Consider the following 21,207-nt stretch of genomic DNA (forward strand, 5'->3'; position numbering starts at 1 on the left):
TGAAGTATCCAGTCAGTCTGTTATGTGTCTGTATTGGGCTTCAGCGCTGAAGTATCCAGTCAGTCTGTTATGTGTCTGTATTGGGCTTCAGCGCTGAAGTATCCAGTCAGTCTCTGTTATGTGTCTGTATTGGGCTTCAGCGCTGAAGAATCCAGTCAGTCTGTTATGTGTCTGTATTGGGCTTCAGCGCTGAAGTATCCAGTCAGTCTCTGTTATGTGTCTGTATTGGGCTTCAGCGCTGAAGAATCCAGTCAGTCTGTTATGTGTCTGTATTGGGCTTCAGCGCTGAAGTATCCAGTCAGTCTGTTATGTGTCTGTATTGGGCTTCAGCGCTGAAGAATCCAGTCAGTCTGTTATGTGTCTGTATTGGGCTTCAGCGCTGAAGTATCCAGTCAGTCTCTGTTATGTGTCTGTATTGGGCTTCAGCGCTGAAGAATCCAGTCAGTCTGTTATGTGTCTGTATTGGGCTTCAGCGCTGAAGTATCCAGTCAGTCTGTTATGTGTCTGTATTGGGCTTCAGCGCTGAAGGATCCAGCAGTGAGGGCCGTGCCATGGCGTTGGCCTCACACACTCGCACAGGGAGGGAGGGAGGGGGCTCACTGGGCTGGGTGGTCTCGCTCTCGCTGTTGTGCCTGGAGCCGGTGGACTCGGAGTTGAGGCTGAGCGTGCTGGGCACGGAGGACAGCTCGCTGGAGACGGGCTGCTCCACCTCGTCGGGCACCACGGGCCACAGCTGCCTGCGGGAGTGCCGCACGGCGTCCCAGCCCTGCTGCTTCAGCAGCTCACAGCCCTGCTTGGTCTTGGAGATCAGGCCCAGGACGTACAGGCTGGTCCTGGGGGGGGGAGAAGGGCGTCTTTTCAGCGTTCCGCCAGCGTTTCGCGTTCATAGTTCGGTGGCGGGGTGTGTTGTCACTATGGCAACCAGCTTCTCCACAAACCCCGTCGATTTTGCTAGCTAGCAACGTAAACGAAACGTCTTCAGTCGTAAAAGCAAGTAGCCTAGTACCACGTTTCAAGTCAACCGATCACGGTTACCTGACGGTTCAGATGGGCGTTTGCAACCTTACATAAATCTGCAGGTGACCACAGACACAGCGGAGACATTGTTTTGACACAGAAGCATAAATTGGCACAGAACACAATATCGCAAGTACACAACCTAAATTCAGTGATGAGAAAATCCAGGTATACAACAGAACTACTTCTTGAGTCACCACATTTCACTGTGTCATGCATATGAACTGACTCCAATCCCGCCCAAAAGCTTCAGAATTAACTTATAAAGAGAGGATAAAAACTAAAAAGTAAACAACTTTACAAGGGCTCTAATGGGACACAGTGGGGCGAACCGCTCCTCTTACCCGCGAATAGACAGGACCTCACAGTGCTGGGCCAGGGCCATGATGTCTGGGATGACATTTTCCTCCTGGAGCAGGTTCAGACCCCAATTTGACGAGCCAATGTTGCCCTGAAAAAAAGATGAGATTACTGGTATCGAAAGGTGTTCATAGGGCCTTGCAAAATAATAATAATAATAATAATAATAATAATAATAATAATAATAATAAAATAAGACATTCCATCAAAAATAGACTAGAGGAAATGATAATACATTTTTTTTTTAATGTAGCAAAGGTTTACCATCAATACTGGTATACGAGAGGAAATATTTTCAATTTGCTATCACAAATGAATGCGGTCCAATGGGAAAGTAAGCTTTTTGAGAGAAAATATGAGTATCACTAGGGGCCGACATGGCGAAAGGAATAGCTGGAAAGCTGGCATACAAACACAACCAGGCCAAACACACAGAGCAGCGTGTGATGTGCCCACAGGGTACTGACCAGGGCCCAGAGCGCAGCCTTCAGCTGCTTAATGCCGTCCCACTTGTCCAGCATTGGAGAGCGCACAGTGTAGCTGAGGTCTGGAACCACGTTCTGAAAGCAGGGAGGGAGAGAGCCAGACCCGCTATTAACATCACTCTTCATGCGTTTCCTGAGCAGAAAGCTCCAGCAGCGCACCTTGTGCTCCACGCGAGGGGGAGGAGGGATATCTGGAGGCTGGCGAGAGCCAACATGCAGTTACCTGAGACTCCAGTAGATGGCAGCCTGTCTTATCGTGAACCAGCTGACCGTACAAGTGCACAGGAAGATAAACATTTGGTCTTTGTAACCTGAAACACAAGCCAGATACAAGTTAGGGAAACAGTCAACCGATTTAAACAACACTTTCTCCTAACTGTGACTAACAAGTAAATGCAGGCGTTGATGTTTCTCCTCACAAACACAGTTTGCGTTCAGCAAGCAGTGTTCATGGAGAAAAAGTACATTTGCATTTATTTGCAATGCGTTTAACATGTCCTCAAATCTGTCCTCAATCAGGTGTGCTGAACGGCTACCTTAAGTACCATAAGTAGAATGAAAGAAACAACATGCCAGGTCCAAATACTAATTTGTAAGTCAAAGTTAAGGAGAAATGTTGATCAGTTCTGACCAAATGAATGTTGATACCGTACAGTACAAGTTGAAAGGTATTTTGTGAAAATGAGGCTGTATTAACACTCTTTCCCAGAAAAGGGTTCAGGCCTGACAATCTCTCACTGCCTTCCTGCACTTTAATCTCATATCGTTTCATTTCAAATCAGAGCCAAAAGAAGAAAACTGTACGACTGTCCAAATACTTACGGACTGCACTGTAGAAATAAAAATGATTTAAAAATATTGTTTATTTCTACAGGTAGCCAATGAGACATTCTCTGGTTAACCCATCACAGTCTCCGCCTTGCATGACCTATTCGCACTTCACTCCTTTATGTTTTTTCAGGTTCTTTTGGTTTCTCCCTTTCCCTCTCTGCTGATCGGCAGCAGTTCCCAGCAGTTACGGACCTTTATTGAAAATAAGCACACAGACAAACGGACACCTTTGGTTGCTGCGCCGCACGTAATTGTCCCCGTCGACGGGCTTGCGGTACGTGGTCAGTGCTTCGTTCAGCTGCTCCTCGATTAGGTCCACGTACTTCAGGTTATACTCCTGGGAGGGAGAGAGCGATCTCAGTTCAACAGCAGAGGCCTTACGTGAAGCACTGCATAAAAGCAGCTTGTCTCCACCCTTTGTCTTCATGAAGAAGTTGCTCTGACTCGTTACATCACTCAAGAAAACAACAGGGAGCTTGTTTCTTTGGCTCTGGGATGTGTCAAGCATGGAATAATCCTCTGGAAGATCTGCACCTGCTCCACAGAGCAGAGCCTAATGGAGCCCTATGAGGCAATGGAAACGGACTCTGTGTAATCTGTGGGAAGAAGACCTGGGTCAAATTGTTCTGGATTCAATCTTACCTGATGCAATTGAGCCAACCAAGAGGACCAGAAGGCAGGACTTGCACTTTTTCACAGTACCACACAGGTGCCAATACACCAGACGAGCTCAGTAAAGTGTGGAAAAGTATCTGAATCGAAAGCGATTGCACAGCTGAGCCAGGTGTGGTGAAAAACGTACCTTCTGCCACTTCTCCAGCTGTTTGCTGACGTACCCCCTCTCGTTCAGGTAGGAGAACCCCTTAGGAATGGACAGGAACCTGGAGAGAACAGGGCCTGGCGTCAGCGAAAGCTTGGGCCTGAACCACAGCTGGAAATGCTAACCAAGCTGAAAGCAAACTGATGCTGTGTGGAGTTAGCTTGTGAGGTTAGCTTCTTAAAACAAACGTTGAAAAGCCAAGATGGTGCAAATATGCTCACAAACATCTGAGAGCTTTTCTTTTCGAGTAAAATAAGGGTAACTCAGAAAACCCCACAATATTATCATTTTTAGTATTATGTAGGCTTCCATACATAAAGAAGAATTTGAACCAGATATCATAGCTTTATTTATGCTTGTACTATGTAGTATCCTATATACAGTCCCCTCCAAAATTATTTAAAAGTATTGTTTTTGCAATACACTGAATACATTTGGGGTTGAGATAAAAAGATGAACACAAGACAAAAGTTCAGAATTTCACCTTTTATTTTCTGGTATTTACACCTAGATGTTTGAAACTACTTAGAACATAGCACCTTTGGTATCAGACCACCCCATTTTTAGGTGAGCAAAAGTACTGGAACAGAGAGTATGAAAGTAAATAACACTTAATATTTGGTAGCGTATACCTTGCTTGCAATTAACTGCATCAAGCAAGCACTGACATCACCAAACTAAAACCAAGAGCAGTCTGATACAAAAGATGATTTGTTTAGCCTCGTCTGTGAAGACCCTATTAATCGTCAGCGTAAATGTTATATTCAGTACTGAATTGAAAACTAAACGTATTCTGGAGATGCGGAATGCTGTATAGTCTATACCAGGGGTGTCAAACTGAATCCCCAGGGGGCCGCAGTGTCTGCGGGTTTTTGTGGTTTCCTTTCAATCAGCTTCCAATTAAGGCCAATTAAGGCCTTGAGAACAAGGCGTGTGGAACCAATCAGTGACTTGAATGAACCCAGAACACCCCAAAAACCAGCAGACACTACGGCCCTCCAGGACTGGAGTTTGACACCTGTGGTCTATACCATCCCATCTACACTCTCAGATATAAAGGTAGGAAAACTGACTAAAAAGGTACAAATGCGTGTTGCAGGGGCGATACCCTATAGGTTCATAAAATGTTACCCCTCGCCAGCAATATAAATTAATTTGTACCTTTTTTGCTTTGAAAACGTACTCATTTGTAAAAAGAATATTACTGTACTTTTTGAGAAATGTGATAGGTGAAATTTGATCCTTGATAGAACAAAAATTTACTTCTCTACTGTTTAAAAAAATATATATATATATTTCAGATTTTTCCATTTTTCTCCCAATTTGGTAGGCAATTGTATCCCGTCTGATCAATGAGAGCCAGTATTAGACACACCGGCCACACCCCGTCCCTCGACGGCCTGAAGGAGAGCGACACGCGTTCTTCAAGCCGTCCCGTCCCGTCTCATGCTCGTGACCGTGATTCCCAGGCGCTTATTGCGCAGCTATCAGCTAACCCTACCAAGTCCCCCTCTGGAGCAGCTGCTCCACATGAGCCGGCCAAACTTGGCTTTTGGCCGAGAACCCCGGTCCTCGATGTGCAACTGCAGCGAACTGCAACCGCAAGTCCGCTGCGTCTTAGCCTGTTGCGCCACCGCGGCCCGCTACCTCTCCACTGTTGTTATATGTCTGAGAGTGTGACCAGTATGCACTGATGGTGCATAAAGCAGCAAGACTCACCGTAAAAGCAGCAAGACGCCCTTATCGCCCAAGTGTGACAGTGCCGGCTTCAACTGGATCAGCGCGTGAAGGTTTGCCTGCAGACCGCCATGACAACAGAACCAATCACACCTTGCAGCCACGGCACCATCATTCAGCAATAAAACTGACATCAGGACTGACCAACACGAAAATCAGACACATATTGCTGAAGTTTCCCCAAGTTGAAAATATTGGAGGTGACGGAGGGGACTACAGTAGACAGGACAGTATCACTTACAGACTACTGTGCATAATATAGGTGAGATGATCAATGTGTAGTCGAGATGAAGGCTTTATTCATAGATTTGTCACGGTGCAAGAAAACCTTGGATTACAAGAACCACGTTTGAACAAAACGTCTCATTTAAAGAAGCTGTTCGTTCTCTAACATTTCGATGGCACCCTTGATTAAGGGAAGTGGCAGCTCTACAGAGACGAGGCATGGTTCAGACCCCAGGAGACCCACGCTCACCTTGTCCTCGCACGCCTCGTCCAGGATGTCCAGGGCCTCCATGGAGATGGCCTTGTTGTGGTCGTGCAGCTGGGTCACCAGCAGCTCCATGCCCCAGTTGCTGAAGAACTCCACATTGGCGCGTAGCAGCACCCGCAGATGTTTGGTGGCATACAGCCTGCAGTTCTGCATACAACCACAAGGGGGGGGGGGGGGAGGTTAAACGCCTGGAATGATGGATGTTGAACAGTATAACCGTATGCTAACGCAGTTAACGGGACATTTGTTTCAATAGAGCGAATGCCATCCTCTTAAGCAAGTCCGCGGTGGAGAGCACAAGCGCACGTCAGGAACGCAACGCGAGGAGCAGCGGTGCCGGACGGGAACGCGCCGGCGTCATGAGCATCTTACGTCCGTGGCGGCGGTGAGGATCTTGGAGAGGATGACCCGCGCCAGACCGTCCCGGCTGTAGTCCAGGGTGGACACGGTCAGCTTGAGCAGGTGGTCCTGGTTCTTCAGGGAACACAGGTTCAGCAAGCTGAGGGAGAAAATGAGGAAACGGAGGGTCGCCATTAGAGACGGCGACCTCACGAGAGGCTGGAGGTGAATGAACTGGCCTGACAGCAGCGAGGCCGTCTTGGTGTTGTCTATTTGAAGACATGGTGGTGGTGTCATTGTTGCCGTTGTCATAATTTATTCAGGTATCAATTGTGTTCATGAAAAATACAATTATTTAAGCGATTATTGTTAAATGTGCATCTTACCCCACTGCAATCGCATAGCGAGAACCTTACTCATTATCACGGCTTCGTCATTCCATTTGGCATCAACAGTCGGTAGAGACAGCTGATGTTGGTATTATTCAGGCTATGCAAATGCAATGAGGTAAGCTTTAGAAAATGACTAGCGTAATATCAAAGTGAAATATGAATGTCATCAACTGTTTTGTGAGTGAAAGGTGTGATAGAGACAACTAGATTTGTGCGACAGGAGTTTCCCTTGACTGTGAAGCTGCTGTGATGAGACAAAAGGCACTATATTGAAGGTACAAGAGGTCATTTCGAAACTTATAACGGCCAAGAGAGGAATTGCAGCAACAAACACCCTCAAACCACAACACTGTTTATCCCTCCCCCCCCACGTCATTGGCTGAGGCAAGTAAATTAGAACCAATTTTCATCCAATGAGCTTGAATTATTGTACTTATTGTATTATTGAGTGTCGGTCCGTCAATTTGAAACCCAAATTAAACACAGGCAGAGGGTGAGTCAAAATGTCAGTGAGCCTTTTTCAATGATAGAAATGAATTTACAATGGTCTTGTCAGAATGGTCTTGTACCTTTAATGCGATTCCTGGTTGTTGTTATTGTTGGTATTGGTACCTGCGGCAGGGACTCACCACTGGAAGACGCTGCACTTCTCCAGCATCTTGACGCCGTGGGGGTGGGCGGAGAGCGTGCCCAGGAACAGGAAGTAGTGCTGGCTGAGCGTGTTGAGCAGCCCGTTGCTCTGCAGGCTCCGGTCCGGCTTCAGCCCTGAGGACGACGACAGCCACTGCACCATGTCCTTCACCAGGTCCTCCAGATACGCCTGCCCATCCTGCCCCAGAGAAGACCAGCGTCAGAGTGTGTGCAGGAGTGTGTGTGTGTTCGTGCACTGTGTGCAGGCAGGAGTGTGTGTACGTGCACTGTGTGCAGTGTGTGCAGTGTGTGCATGTGCAGTGTGTGCAGGCAGGAGTGTGTGTACGTGCACTGTGTGCAGTGTGTGCAGGAGTGTGTGTCCGTGCACTGTGTGCAGTGTGTGAGTGTGTGTATGTGCAGTGTGTGAGTGTGTGTATGTGCACTGTGTGCAGTGTGTGAGTGTGTGTATGTGCACTGTGTGCAGTGTGTGAGTGTGTGAGTGTGTACGTGCACTGTGTGAAGTGTGTGAGTGTGTGTATGCGCAGTGTGTGCAGTGTGTGCAGGAGTGTGTGTTCGTGCACTGTGTGCAGTGTGTGAGTGTGTGTATGTGCAGTGTATGCAGTGTGTGAGTGTGTGTATGTGCACTGTGTGCAGTGTGTGAGTGTGTGTATGTGCACTGTGTGCAGTGTGTGAGTGTGTGTATGTGCAGTGTGTGAGTGTGTGAGAGTGTGTATGTGCACTGTGTGAGTGTGTGAGAGTGTGTATGTGCACTGTGTGAGTGTGTGTATGTGCAGTGTGTGAGTGTGTGTATGTGCAGTGTGTGAGTGTGTGAGTGTGTGTATGTGCAGTGTGTGAGTGTGTGAGTGTGTGTATGTGCAGTGTGTGAGTGTGTGTATGTGCAGTGTGTGAGTGTGTGAGTGTGTGTATGTGCAGTGTGTGAGTGTGTGAGTGTGTGTATGTGCACTGTGTGCAGTGTGTGAGTGTGTGTATGTGCACTGTGTGCAGTGTGTGAGTGTGTGAGTGTGTATGTGCAGTGTGTGAGTGTGTGTATGTGCAGTGTGTGAGTGTGTGTATGTGCAGTGTGTGAGTGTGTGTATGTGCAGTGTGTGAGTGTGTGAGTGTGTGTACGTGCAGTGTGTGAGTGTGTGTACGTGCAGTGTGTGAGTGTGTGAGTGTGTGTACGTGCAGTGTGTGAGTGTGTGAGTGTGTGTGTATGTGCAGTGTTTGTGTGTGTGAGTGTGTGTATGTGCAGTGTGTGAGTGTGTGTACGTGCAGTGTGTGAGTGTGTGAGTTCGTGTACGTGCAGTGTGTGAGTGTGTGAGTTCGTGTACGTGCAGTGTGTGAGTGTGTGTATGTGCAGTGTGTGAGTGTGTGTACGTGCAGTGTGTGTACGTGCAGTGTGTGAGTGTGTGTGTACGTGCAGTGTGTGAGTGTGTGTGTACGTGCAGTGTGTGAGTGTGTGTATGTGCAGTGTGTGAGTGTGTGAGTGTGTGTATGTGCAGTGTGTGAGTGTGTGAGTGTGTGTACGTGCAGTGTGTGAGTGTGTGAGTGTGTGTACGTGCAGTGTGTGAGTGTGTGAGTGTGTGTATGTGCAGTGTGTGAGTGTGTGAGTGTGTGTACGTGCAGTGTGTGAGTGTGTGAGTGTGTGTACGTGCAGTGTGTGAGTGTGTGAGTGTGTGTACGTGCAGTGTGTGAGTGTGTGTGTACGTGCAGTGTGTGAGTGTGTGTATGTGCAGTGTGTGAGTGTGTGAGTGTGTGTATGTGCAGTGTGTGAGTGTGTGAGTGTGTGTACGTGCAGTGTGTGAGTGTGTGAGTGTGTGTACGTGCAGGCTAACGAGCGGTGGCCTCACCTCGTCAGACTCCAGCAGGAACTCTATGAACTGGCACCCCACCACCGTCAAATGCCTGGCCTTGCCGTGGTCCAACTCCAGGCCGGCGAAAAGCTTACTGCTGGGCTTGTAGAAGTACAGCAGCCTTCGCACAAACCTGACGCCAAACCAGAGTCCATCAGTCTCACAGAGAGGCATTAAGAGTAAAGGGTAAATGGTAGGGATTTATAGAGCACATTTAATGTTTAGGTATCTTGCTTAGGGACACTTTGACACACCCAGGGCAGGATCGAACCGGCAACCCTCCTCCTGCCAGACGACTGCTCTTACTGCCTGAACCCATGCCACCCCAATGTCGCCCCGCTGGGAGGAACCCCTGGGAGTGGCCAATGAGTGGCCTTTAACGGTCTTCAAGTTAACGCAGTTATCAGTTATAATGGGATGGATTACTCTTTGTCTAAATGTTATAACGCAAACAAAAAAGGCTTCCTTACCTGTGTATCTGTTCATCTTTGTTGTTCCGCAGGTTAACATTTGGCCACTACATAAAAAATAAAATTCAAAAATTCAAAAAACCAATAAAGCAAACTGCTCATCAGTCAACATGTTTTTCAAAGCTCCGTAACCAGAAGTGGTGAAATGTCCAGTGATCCAACACTCTCGGTTCACATCATCCGAAATGTTTCTGTTATTTTGTGGTGCCGTTAAACGAGGCTTGGTTGGGATTCACTCACCTTTAATATGGTTGCGATTAGAACCCAGTTCCACTCAAGGTTGTGTTTGTGGTTGAGGATTTGACTGTCTCTCAAATTCATCATCAGTGCTTCTTCAGTGTCCTAGAAAAACAATGGGTACATCCCTGTGAGGACCGTTCCAGAAACACCAGGATGACCTTCACAAGCCCTGTCCCTTCACAGCACCAATGACCCATAAGCGCCAAACTTGGACAAGCCAGAAGTAGTGAATAGTCACTAAATAGTCACTGAATAGTTTAAGACTTGCAATGAACTAGTTTTTTGAAACAGGCATCCATTATCATTATATAAATAGTCATTAACTTCAGTCCAAATATAAGAACGCCAAACAAAACACAAAGTCCCATAGATAATTATCATTTTCAAAGTCTGAAAAGTGAAAATATAACGACACATACATCAGGTATCAGGTAAATATCGTAGGCGCCCATAATCTGATGCCTCTTATATAGAGCAGTATGCAATGTGTGTTCTTGTATGATGGCAGTTTTCTGAAGAGCATCTCTGCTCTTCATTTCACACTTTTCATTTCCACATTCAAGTCAAATCAAAATACTTATTTTTAATAGTATACTATGATATTCAGCATATTGTATTCAGTTGAGATTTTACATATGTTGTTTTACCCCACAAATTTCAATTCTTCTCCTGTTAAAGCATGTAAAAAACTAAATAAAATAAACAATTAAACAATACTATATCTTCTTGTGGTTTTATGAACAAACCCTTTAAATGCAGCAAAAAACAAACTTAACTCTTTATTACACAAACCCCTTTATGTGAAACATTAACATATGAGCTACAGGATATTCAAATATTTAAATAGGCATTATTAAATATAATTACATATTGGACTGTGAAGTTCAGAGAACAAACCATTCTTTTAAGGTACTGTGCGTTTGACATGAAAGGATGTTGGGTAAGAGAGCACAGGCAGGGACAGACAGCCAGCGTGCAGTACCTTGATGACGTAGATGTCCCTGTGTACCCGGAGATGCTGGTCTCTCCTGTAGTGCCCTGCGGATTTGCGCACGATGTGGTCCAGGTAGAGGCTGTGAGGTTTGGGCCCGCGCTTCTTCTTCTCATGGAAGCGCTTCAGGTAGTTCACGGCCGCGCTGGCGCGCCTGGAACAAGCCGTTGCGGTGAACAAACGTTGAGCTAACGTTACCCTGAGCTAACGTTACCCTGAACAAACGTTACCCTGAACAAACGTTACCCTGAGCTAACGTTACCCTGAACAAACGTTACCCTGAACAAACGTTACCCTGAACAAACGTTACCCTGAACAAACGTTACCCTGAGCTAACGTTACCCTGAACAAACGTTACCCTGAACAAACGTTACCCTGAACAAACGTTACCCTGAACAAACGTTACCCTGAGCTAACGTTACCCTGAACAAACGTTACCCTGAACAAACGTTACCCTGAACAAACGTTACCCTGAACAAACGTTACCCTGAGCTAACGTTACCCTGAGCTAACGTTGCCCTGAGCTAACGTTGCCCTGAGCTAACGTTGCCCTGAGCTAACGTTGCCCTGAACAAACGTTACCCTGAGCTAACGTTACCCTGAACAAACGTTACCCTGAACAAACGTTACCCTGAACAAACGTTACCCTGAACAAACGTTACCCTGAGCTAACGTTACCCTGAGCTAACGTTACCCTGAGCTAACGTTACCCTGAGCTAACGTTACCCTGAACAAACGTTACCCTGAACAAACGTTACCCTGAGCTAACGTTACCCTGAGCTAACGTTGCCCTGAGCTAACGTTGCCCTGAGCTAACGTTGCCCTGAACAAACGTTACCCTGACCTAACGTTACCCTGAGCTAATGTTACCCTGAACAAACGTTACCCTGAGCTAACGTTGCCCTGAGCTAACGTTGCCCTGAGCTAACGTTGCCCTGAGCTAACGTTACCCTGACCTAACGTTACCCTGAGCTAATGTTACCCTGAACAAACGTTACCCTGAGCTAACGTTACCCTGAGCTAACGTTGCCCTGAGCAAACGTTGCCCTGAGCTAACGTTGCCCTGAGCTAACGTTACCCTGACCTAACGTTGCCCTGAGGTAACGTTGCACTGAGCTAACGTTACCCTGAGCTAACGTTGCCCTGAGCTAACGTTGCCCTGAACTAACGTTACCCTGAGCTAATGTTACCCTGACCAAACGTTACCCTGAGCTAACGTTGCCCTGAGCTAACGTTGCCCTGAGCTAACGTTGCCCGGAGCTAACTGAACTCTGACTGGTGCTTCACTCTTACCTCCAGAGCTAACGTTACCCTGAGCTAATGGAACTCTGACTGGTGCTGCACTCTTACCTCCAGAGCTAACGTTACCCTGAGCTAATGGAACTCTGAGCTAACGTTACCCTGAGCTAACGTTACCCTGAGCTAACGTTACCCTGAGCTAACGGAACTCTGAGCAAACGGAACTCTGAGCAAACGGAACTCTGAGCAAACGGAACTCTGAGCAAACGGAACTCTGAGCAAACGGAACTCTGAGCAAACGGAACTCTGAGCAAACGGAACTCTGAGCAAACGGAACTCGGAGCAAACGGAACTCTGAGCAAACGGAACTCGGAGCTAACGGAACTCTGAGCTAACGGAACTCTGAGCTAACGTTACCCTAAGCTAACGTTACCCTGAACAAACGTTACCCTGAACAAACGTTACCCTGAACAAACGTTACCCTGAGCTAATGGAACTCTGAGCTAACGTTACCCTGAACTAACGTTACCCTGAGCTAATGGAACTCTGAGCTAACATTATCCGAAGCTAACGGAACTGACTGGTGCGGAAAAAATAATTCTTCCTGTGGATGCGCCGCTGATCTTACCAGATGTTCGAAGAAGCTTAAAAACCAGCTTTCAGCTGGAGAGCTGAGACTAAATTTGACTGTTCCTCCAAAATTACTGCAAGTCTCCCTTCCAAATGCACCAAAAAACCAAGATACCTACCAATATATCTACCTTCATATTCAGTTGCCCACATAAAACACAAGACTTAAAAGTTAATAAAATAACGACTTTTAACAATTTTCATGACTTCTGCCCAGTAAACAACAACCCTGCAGACAAACATAAGCACAATTTAAACGTCAAAACAAAAGCAACTCACAACTTAACCTAAACCGAAACATTTCTGCTGAATGAGACATGTATTTATAGTAATATAGCAAGTGAAAAATGTTCACTTGTGGAAGGGAGCATGAACATGGAATGAAAGCACTTGTATCTCAGGAGACTCAAAGCACTCAGTGCCCCAGCCCGCTACTTCAGCTGAACAGCAAGTAAATAGCACATGGATTTTGGAAAAAATAGAATGACTCAACAGTGTGCTAATAACGATAAAACTTTCTAAAAAAGGAAGCACTACACATTTTTAGAAGCCAGGTATGGACAGAAAAATTGGGACGGATTGATGGTATGGGAGTAAATCCATAGCAGCACACTCATTCACTGCGTAACCTGCTGAAGGGTTGCATCATCAAAAAATGCACCACGTGGAAATTCATCGATAAAATAAATGAAAGATTCACAGTATAAACCCGTCCCAAAAGCAGAAAATAAAAGCTCATGAAGTGACAATCTTCCTTCACAACACAATACGTACAAAACAAAAGTATCACCACTTTGTGTTAACATTTTCTATTAACAGAAATAGATCGAACAAACGTCTTCGTTGATCAAATTCTGCAGTGCATTAACCGTTTATCTGTACGTTGTTCATTGCGACGCAATTAGGGGCACTCACAGCCGCTTCTCCTGCGAGATGTCGAAGGAGGCGGCCATGTTCATCAGGGTGGGCAGGCAGTGCAGGTGGTGGCTGTGGGCGTGTGGAAGGATTGTGTTGGCCTGAGAGAGAGAGCACAGCGCTCCAGTCAATAACGTCCACAACGTAGTACTGCAATTATTAATTAATAATAATTACTTTCACCAGCACATTTATAAATAATAATTAAAAAAAAAATTTAAAAGATGCAGTAGTTCAGGTTCAAACGTATGCAGGTTTAACGACAGAACAGTGATTTCTGAAGCGATGCGGTGAATCAACGGAATGTTGCCGTGCGATAATGTCACTCCTTCAAATGTCTCTCAGCCAATCACAACGCGCGGCTGGAACTCACCGTTGTATAACTAGACTGAAATACTGTCACTGTTAAACTCTGCATCACAGAGTTACTGCTACGTCAGTTATTGCTACATGAGAGCTGGGGTGGTGCAGCAGGACCGTACCATGTGCAGGAGTTCCCCCAGGAGGATGGTGGCCCGTACGGAGATGTGGTCATCGCTGCTGGTGACAACCTCGACCAGGCCCTGCCATGAGGGGAGACAGGGTTTAGGGCATTAAGCTCCTTGAATGCATCATGAGGGAGGAGCAGGGCGTGGCGGTGTAGTCACACCACACTTGGCTTTCCCTTAAGTGGACTGCTCTGAATTCTGTCTGGCTTCTGACTTTGGAAAGACGACTGAACCAAATGAATTTCATAAATGAGCCTACACTTGCCACAGTGACCTATCCTGTGTTGAAAGTCCTTTCTCAGGCTCCATAAAAACAATGAACGCAATGAAATCATTTTTAAAGAATTAACTCTTATTCATACAGTGCGATTGAGGTATTTATGATACTATAAAGCTTCAACGGGTCACCTAGCAATTTAGTTCATTATCTTTTGCCTTTTGTCTTCAGTAAAAGGCAGGCATTTTTCTCAGAATTCAACACTGGTTCCTCAGAAACACTGCAATTATAAATTAATGGCATATCTTATCATATCACATTTTTGGGATTCCTTTCAACAAAATATCTAGCCCAATATATTCATTTTGTTTGTCAATTTAATCAATATGTAACATAGAATAGAAATAACACCTTTAAATGCTAGAAAATAAGTTAGATTACATTCAATTATATTAATTAATTCAGATTTTTAAAAAAAAGATTGTTTCAAGTGTTTGTAATGCGGAAAATACTTTGAACTGACAGTCACCGCCGCATTGTCAATGTCAACTTAGCATCTGGTGTTGTGGCTGTGTTCAGAAAAAGAGATTTGTGGCTGTGGTTCATACCTCTAAGAGCCTACTGTTGATGAACGCGGACAGTACCAAAGCCAGGTAGTTATCCATCAGGTCAGGTCTGTTCAGTCAGGAAGAAAAAAGAAAGAATGAACTGCAGCCTATTAAGAAGCCATGTCCCTATAAGACACCCTTAACACTGGACTTTCATTCAGCATGTCCCTATAAGACACCCTTAACACTGGACTTTCATTCAGCATGTCCCTATAAGACACCCTTAACACTGGACTTTCATTCAGCATGTCCCTATAAGACACCCTTAACACTGGACTTTGATTCAGCATGTCCCTATAAGACACCCTTAACACTGGACTTTCATTCAGCATGTCCCTATAAGACACCCTTAACACTGGACTTTCATTCAGCATGTCCCTATAAGACACCCTTAACACTGGACTTTGATTCAGCATGTCCCTATAAGACACCCTTAACACTGGACTTTGATTCAGCATGTCCCTATAAGACACCCTTAACACTGGACTTTCATTCAGCATGTCCCTATAAGACACCCTTAACACTGGACTTTCATTCAGCATGTCCCTATAAGACACCCTTAACACTGGACTTTGATTCAGCATGTCCCTATAAGACACCCTTAACACTGGACTTTGATTCAGCATGTCCCTATAAGACACCCTTAACACTGGACTTTCATTCAGCATGTCCCTATAAGACACCCTTAACACTGGAAACTCTGCCAGAAGGCTCCCTTACCTCGACCTTGCCCGATGCGGTAGGATTACTTTCGCCTCTGAAGCCACAAAGCCATCCGACAGTCTCCAGCTGTCTTGAAATCTACTGGGATCTATGGGGGGAAAGTTTATTTATTTATATACATATATATAAACTTTTTTTTTTTTTTACGTATAGCTAAAATATGGAAAACAGCACTGCACAATGGAATATTTATACAAGTGATTAATCAAAAATGAAATTGGCAAGAACTAAACAGATGCTTTTCAGAGGCTGTAATTTATTTTGGTAAATCCCCTCTTATGGGCACTTTGCACCAACTAGTGGCGAAATAAAGCACTGCTTTTACATTGGAGGGAGGGGGTGCCTCTCAAACACTCAGTCAGTATGCGACACACTGCCATCTCCTTGGCTTGGGATGCAGCCAAAATCTCCCAGAACAAAAACCAGGTCAAACAAAGACATCAAATAATAAATAGTGATGCTTCTTACCCACGCTGACAAGAGCTTCAATAAAATCATGCGTCACCACCGGAACAGGAAGGCGGAAAATTTCATAAAATACCTCCAACAACCCTTTCTGTGGGAGGGAAAGACATACACCAGGGTCACGTGAGAAGAAACGCTACTTCCTACAAAGCACTCATCATCAGATCCATTACACAGATCTGTTATTGGAAAATGATGGCTGACGTCTACGAGGGAATTTATGGTAAATGGTGAATGGCTGGCATTTATATAGCGCCTTTATCCAAAGCAATTGATGCTTCTCATTCACCCATTCACACACACTCACACACCAACGGCGATTGGCTGCCATGCAAGGCACCAACTAGCTCGTCAGGAGCATTTAGGGGTTAGGTGTCTTGCTCAGGGCCACTTCGACACAGCCCGGGCAGGGGATCGAACTTGGCAACCCTCCAACTGCCAGAGAACTACTCTTACCACCTGAGCCATGTCGCCCCATATATAAATATATATATATATATATATATATGTATATATATATATATATATAAACGCAAACACAATGCTAGGATTCTGGAAGCCTTCCGACAACTTATGTGTTGACCTTGTGTGACTGCACTTACCCTCACTTCCATATTTGGTATACAGAGCAGACCAATCAGGGACTGGATTCCCGAGTTGCCTGATTTACACAGGTTAATGATTCCTGCAGGCAGAAGGAGACAATAGTGGAGGCCACTGAATCAAACAAGAACAACAACCAAAGCACATTCTCCATGGCTAATACTAATTAAAGGATACCCAGTTTCTTAATAAAATAACCTATAAGAAGCGGCAATTATTTCTTACATCATTGTTCAAATTGACTGCAAATAATAGCTTTACATTTAAACAAACATTTATTCTTTAGCTGAATAACACAATTGTTTAATAATTAACTGAATGCTGTTTCTATGTGTCAATTGATGAGTGACCAAATTAATTAGACGTACATACACTCACTGATCACTTTATTAGGTAGACCCATACACCAGCTTGTTAATGCAAATATGTAATCAGCCAATCATGAGGCAGCAACTAAATGCACAAAAGCATGCAGACATGTTCAAGAGGTTCAGCTGTTTTTCAGACTAAATGTCAGAATGGGGAAGAAATGTGATTTCAGTGACTTTGACGGTGGAATGATTGTTGGTGCTAGACAGGGTGGTTTGACTATGTCAGAAACTGCTGATCTTCTGGGATTTTCACGCACACAACAGCTCCATTTCTTTCTCGCCATGGTGACGAGCACTTATTTCTCCAAGCTGAGCAGCAGTGACACCTCTTTCACTAACTATGCACTCTGATTAAAACTGCCATTTCCATATTTGTTGATTTTCCGTAGATTCACATTATGTGAAGCTGCGAGATTACCATTTGCCAATCAATTACTCTGATCGTTGACACCCCTGTGAATCAAGGAAAATGAACTGAAAATAGGTTCAACTTTCCCAGCTGAAAGGGAAGTTTGCTGTATATGAAGGTTAATAAAAGTGAAGTTTGAACAATACCACTGTGGTGCTTTAGAGGGAAATCGGCTAGCTATAGTTCCAGTACATATGCAGCTACACATCAGCAGTTCATAAAAACTGAAACCATCTACCCAGGACAATGTTAAGGCTGAGGTTGGGATGCCAAAACATTGACAGCACAAACCCACTCATCATTCAGGGATTCAGGGCATTGAAGTTTGCAACATTATTTGTGTACGCGTTTTCATTTTTCATTTTTTTCCTTCTTCTTTTTAACTGTTCACTTTGAATTTTCCCTTCTGCGCACAAGTGAAATTCACCATTACATGGCAAAAGTCCCTTCTCATCTTTCGTAGGTCACCGCAAGCTTGTTTGGATAATAAATCTTCAAGAAAGTGGTTCAATAAATCTCAAAGATCAAAACAGGCCCTGTTGGTTAACAGTCTAAAAGGACAAGCCAGATCCATAAAGAGCCCTAAAGGAGAAACACTTTCACTTTGTGCACTTTAACCATTACTCTCATGACACTATGTCTATGCATCCATACGCTCAGATCAATGAAGCGCATTTAGGCTAATCCTGACTATACCTATACCATGTACAGATACAATCCAATTATTTTAAAAGAATGTATCATATATATGAATTTTATGATTATCAGTGAAACCCTCCCCAGTTCATAATCTTAATCCTAATGCCAAAAAAAGATTTAATATTATAATCATAATTACAACATCTTTTGAGGATATTTTTTGGTCAGGCACAACATTCAGTCCGTCGGCTGACAGACGGGTCTCACCTGCCCAGGAGCGAAAGGCAGCCACTATCGCCATCCTGCTGGAGAGGAACCGCGCCTCTCTGTCCTCCCTGAGACATAAACAATTAGGTGAGAAGCTGGGCCCAGAACAGACAGCACAGACAGCACAAACAGCACAGACAGCACCAGAAACAAAACCTGCACAAACAGCACAGACAGCACAAACAGCACAGACAGCACAAACAGCACAGACAGCACAGACAGCACAGACAGCACCAGAAACAAAACCTGCACAAACAGCACAGACAGCACAAACAGCACAGACAGCACAAACAGCACAGACAGCACAGAAAGCACAAACAGCACAGACAGCACAAGAAACAAAACCTGCACAGACAGCACAAACAGCACAGACAGCACAGACAGCACAAACAGCACAGACAGCACAAGAAACAAAACCTGCACAGACAGTACAAACAGCACAGACAGCACAAGAAACAAAACCTGCACAGACAGTACAGACAGCACCAGAAACAAAACCTGCACAAACAGCACAAACAGCACCAGAAACAAAACCCAGTGGGCCAGTTTCACAGACACAGATTAAGCCTAGTCCTAGACTACATTCAATTCAGAATGGATATTCTAATACAAAAGTCAGTTTAGTCCAGGACTAAGCTTAATCTGTGTGAAACTGACCGAGTATCGACCCAGTATGGACCACAGTAAGCGGGTACACTAGAAACAAAATTGTATGCCCCAGCAGTGGTTGGGCGGGTGTGACAGGTACAACTCCAGACACTTCTTTTAGCTACAAATGTTGAAATAGTTTTCTGAAAAGAATAGTGCGATGTTCATTCTTGTCTTTGACCAGTTTCACAGCTGGCCAGCCAGGCTTGAGTCACTGCCCCACGTCTCCGCAGGAGACAATGACCATCATTTCACACGCAGTGCAAAAGAGAATAGCGATAGCAGAAATGGCACGGGGAAAATGTGTAACCACATTTCAAGAAAAGAGGAGCAAGGACAGGGAAAGTGGCATCAAACATCTTGGAATATTTGGGAACAGGATTCAGAACTCATCTACGATCTCTAGCTTCCTGGGACAGAACCAGCCATCGCGAAAGACCGAGGAACAGAGTAAACCATCACAGAAACAAAACTCCTGCACAAGGTGATAGGAACAGACCTGGGTCAAATACCTCATTGTTTTGGATTGAAATACTTTTCTGTGCTCGATTGAGCCAATTGAGCAGGGTTTGCACAGAATATTTTACAGGTTGTGCCTCAAATTGCACACTTCTGTACTTGTGCACTGTACTTGTGTTCAAGCTTGACATTATAAGCGTTTTTGAGAGTATTTCACAGGTCACAATACACCGGCCCATAAAGTGTAGAGAAGTGTGTGAAAATCCCAAATAATTTAATATTTGACCCAGGTCTGGATAGGAATGACCCAATCTCAAACCCATACTCACTTGAGCTGTCCCTCTGCTGTGTCGGGGTTGTGTCTGTAGTGAAAGTCTGTGTAAGGTGCAAGGATTTGCTGCAAAACAGAAAGAGTCAAAGCACTGTAAATCTGCTTGCTAACCGCACAGCCATCATTAAAAAATGATCCAATTAAAACACAGCTACCTCAAGACAGAGAGGTGTATCTAAACCTTTCCCTTCATGCAATAATACAAGCAGGGACTAGATTGTTGAAAATTGCAGCACTTGCGGTATTTTCTGCGTTGTGCTCGGGCCTTGCGTCATGCGATTCAACATGACTTTGCAGCCCGGCTGTAAATAAATTCCCTTCGGCCTTTCCCCCCATGCAGTGTGACATGTTGCTCTGCCCAGCCATGAAAGGAAACTTAGTTTGAGGGCAACGATTTCTTTCACATTAAAAAAGAAGGGCTATCACTTTACAAACAGGAAGCATTTATGAGGAGAGCCACGGTAGCAGGGCCGTGTAACTAATCCCTGTAATCTCCATGGGAAAAACAGGCACGGCCCGGTGCTGGCCCTGCGTCTGCTGCCTCCACCCGATCCCCTGTCCTCCTGAGTCACTGGACATGACACCAGAGAGCACAGGACCGCAGGACTATAACTGCACACACACTGACTGTGGGACTATAACTGCACACACACTGACTGTGGGACTATAACTGCACACACACTGACTGTGGGACTATAACTGCACACACACTGACTGTGGGACTAGAACTGCACACACACTGACTGTGGGACTATAACTGCACACACACTGACTGTGGGACTATAACTGCACACACACTGACTGTGGGACTATAACTGCACACACACTGACTGTGGGACTATAACTGCACACACACTGACTGTGGGACTATAACTGCACACACACTGACTGTGGGACTAGAACTGCACACACACTGACTGTGGGACTATAACTGCACACACACTGACTGTGGGACTAGAACTGCACACACACTGACTGTGGGACTAGAACTGCACACACACTGACTGTGGGACTATAACTGCACACACACGGACTGTGGGACTAGAACTGCACACACACACTGACTGTGGGACTATAACTGCACACACACGGACTGTGGGACTAGAACTGCACACACACACTGACTGTGGGACTATAACTGCACACACACGGACTGTGGGACTAGAACTGCACACACACTGACTGTGGGACTAGAACTGCACACACACTGACTGTGGGACTATAACTGCACACACACTGACTGTGGGACTAGAATAGCACACACACTGACTGTGGGACTAGAACTGCACACACACTGACTGTGGAACTATAACTATAAATGGGAGTTTGAAGAACAAGGACACAAATATCACAATGGGTGACGTTTTTTTGTGTTTATTTTTCAGTTGTACTGGTGTCTTTTCTGGACGGTGCGATTCCGAAACTTTTAATTTTCTGTATCCGAACGGCACATAGCGAGTGTTTCAGCCCAAACTTAATATAATTAATTAATTAATTTAACTATACTCTAGAATAGGTCCTGCAAAGACACAGGGTT

The 21,207-nt window shown here is 45.1% G+C and overlaps 1 protein-coding gene across 2 annotated transcripts in view; it reads right to left on the reverse strand.

The window, feature by feature from the left end:
* Positions 1-21,207, reverse strand: part of rictora (RPTOR independent companion of MTOR, complex 2 a) — a 56,023-nt gene that overhangs the window by 13,847 nt on the left and 20,969 nt on the right. For both annotated transcript variants that reach the window (XM_061260638.1, XM_061260639.1), the window contains 22 exons: positions 19,669-19,736; positions 18,233-18,300; positions 16,546-16,628; positions 15,947-16,034; positions 15,476-15,566; positions 14,756-14,822; positions 13,925-14,005; positions 13,443-13,543; positions 10,650-10,812; positions 9,668-9,769; positions 9,428-9,474; positions 8,955-9,090; positions 7,104-7,303; positions 6,116-6,242; positions 5,726-5,890; positions 5,233-5,309; positions 3,496-3,574; positions 2,921-3,030; positions 2,086-2,173; positions 1,845-1,937; positions 1,362-1,468; positions 601-833 (listed from right to left, as the gene is read on the reverse strand). In XM_061260638.1, coding sequence (XP_061116622.1) covers positions 601-833; positions 1,362-1,468; positions 1,845-1,937; positions 2,086-2,173; positions 2,921-3,030; positions 3,496-3,574; positions 5,233-5,309; positions 5,726-5,890; positions 6,116-6,242; positions 7,104-7,303; positions 8,955-9,090; positions 9,428-9,474; positions 9,668-9,769; positions 10,650-10,812; positions 13,443-13,543; positions 13,925-14,005; positions 14,756-14,822; positions 15,476-15,566; positions 15,947-16,034; positions 16,546-16,628; positions 18,233-18,300; positions 19,669-19,736 — 2,374 coding nt within the window. The remainder of the gene's footprint in view (positions 1-600; positions 834-1,361; positions 1,469-1,844; positions 1,938-2,085; positions 2,174-2,920; positions 3,031-3,495; positions 3,575-5,232; positions 5,310-5,725; positions 5,891-6,115; positions 6,243-7,103; positions 7,304-8,954; positions 9,091-9,427; positions 9,475-9,667; positions 9,770-10,649; positions 10,813-13,442; positions 13,544-13,924; positions 14,006-14,755; positions 14,823-15,475; positions 15,567-15,946; positions 16,035-16,545; positions 16,629-18,232; positions 18,301-19,668; positions 19,737-21,207) is intronic.

This window comes from Conger conger, chromosome 11, assembly GCF_963514075.1.
Source record: "Conger conger chromosome 11, fConCon1.1, whole genome shotgun sequence".
Classification (NCBI taxonomy): Eukaryota; Metazoa; Chordata; class Actinopteri; order Anguilliformes; family Congridae; genus Conger; species Conger conger.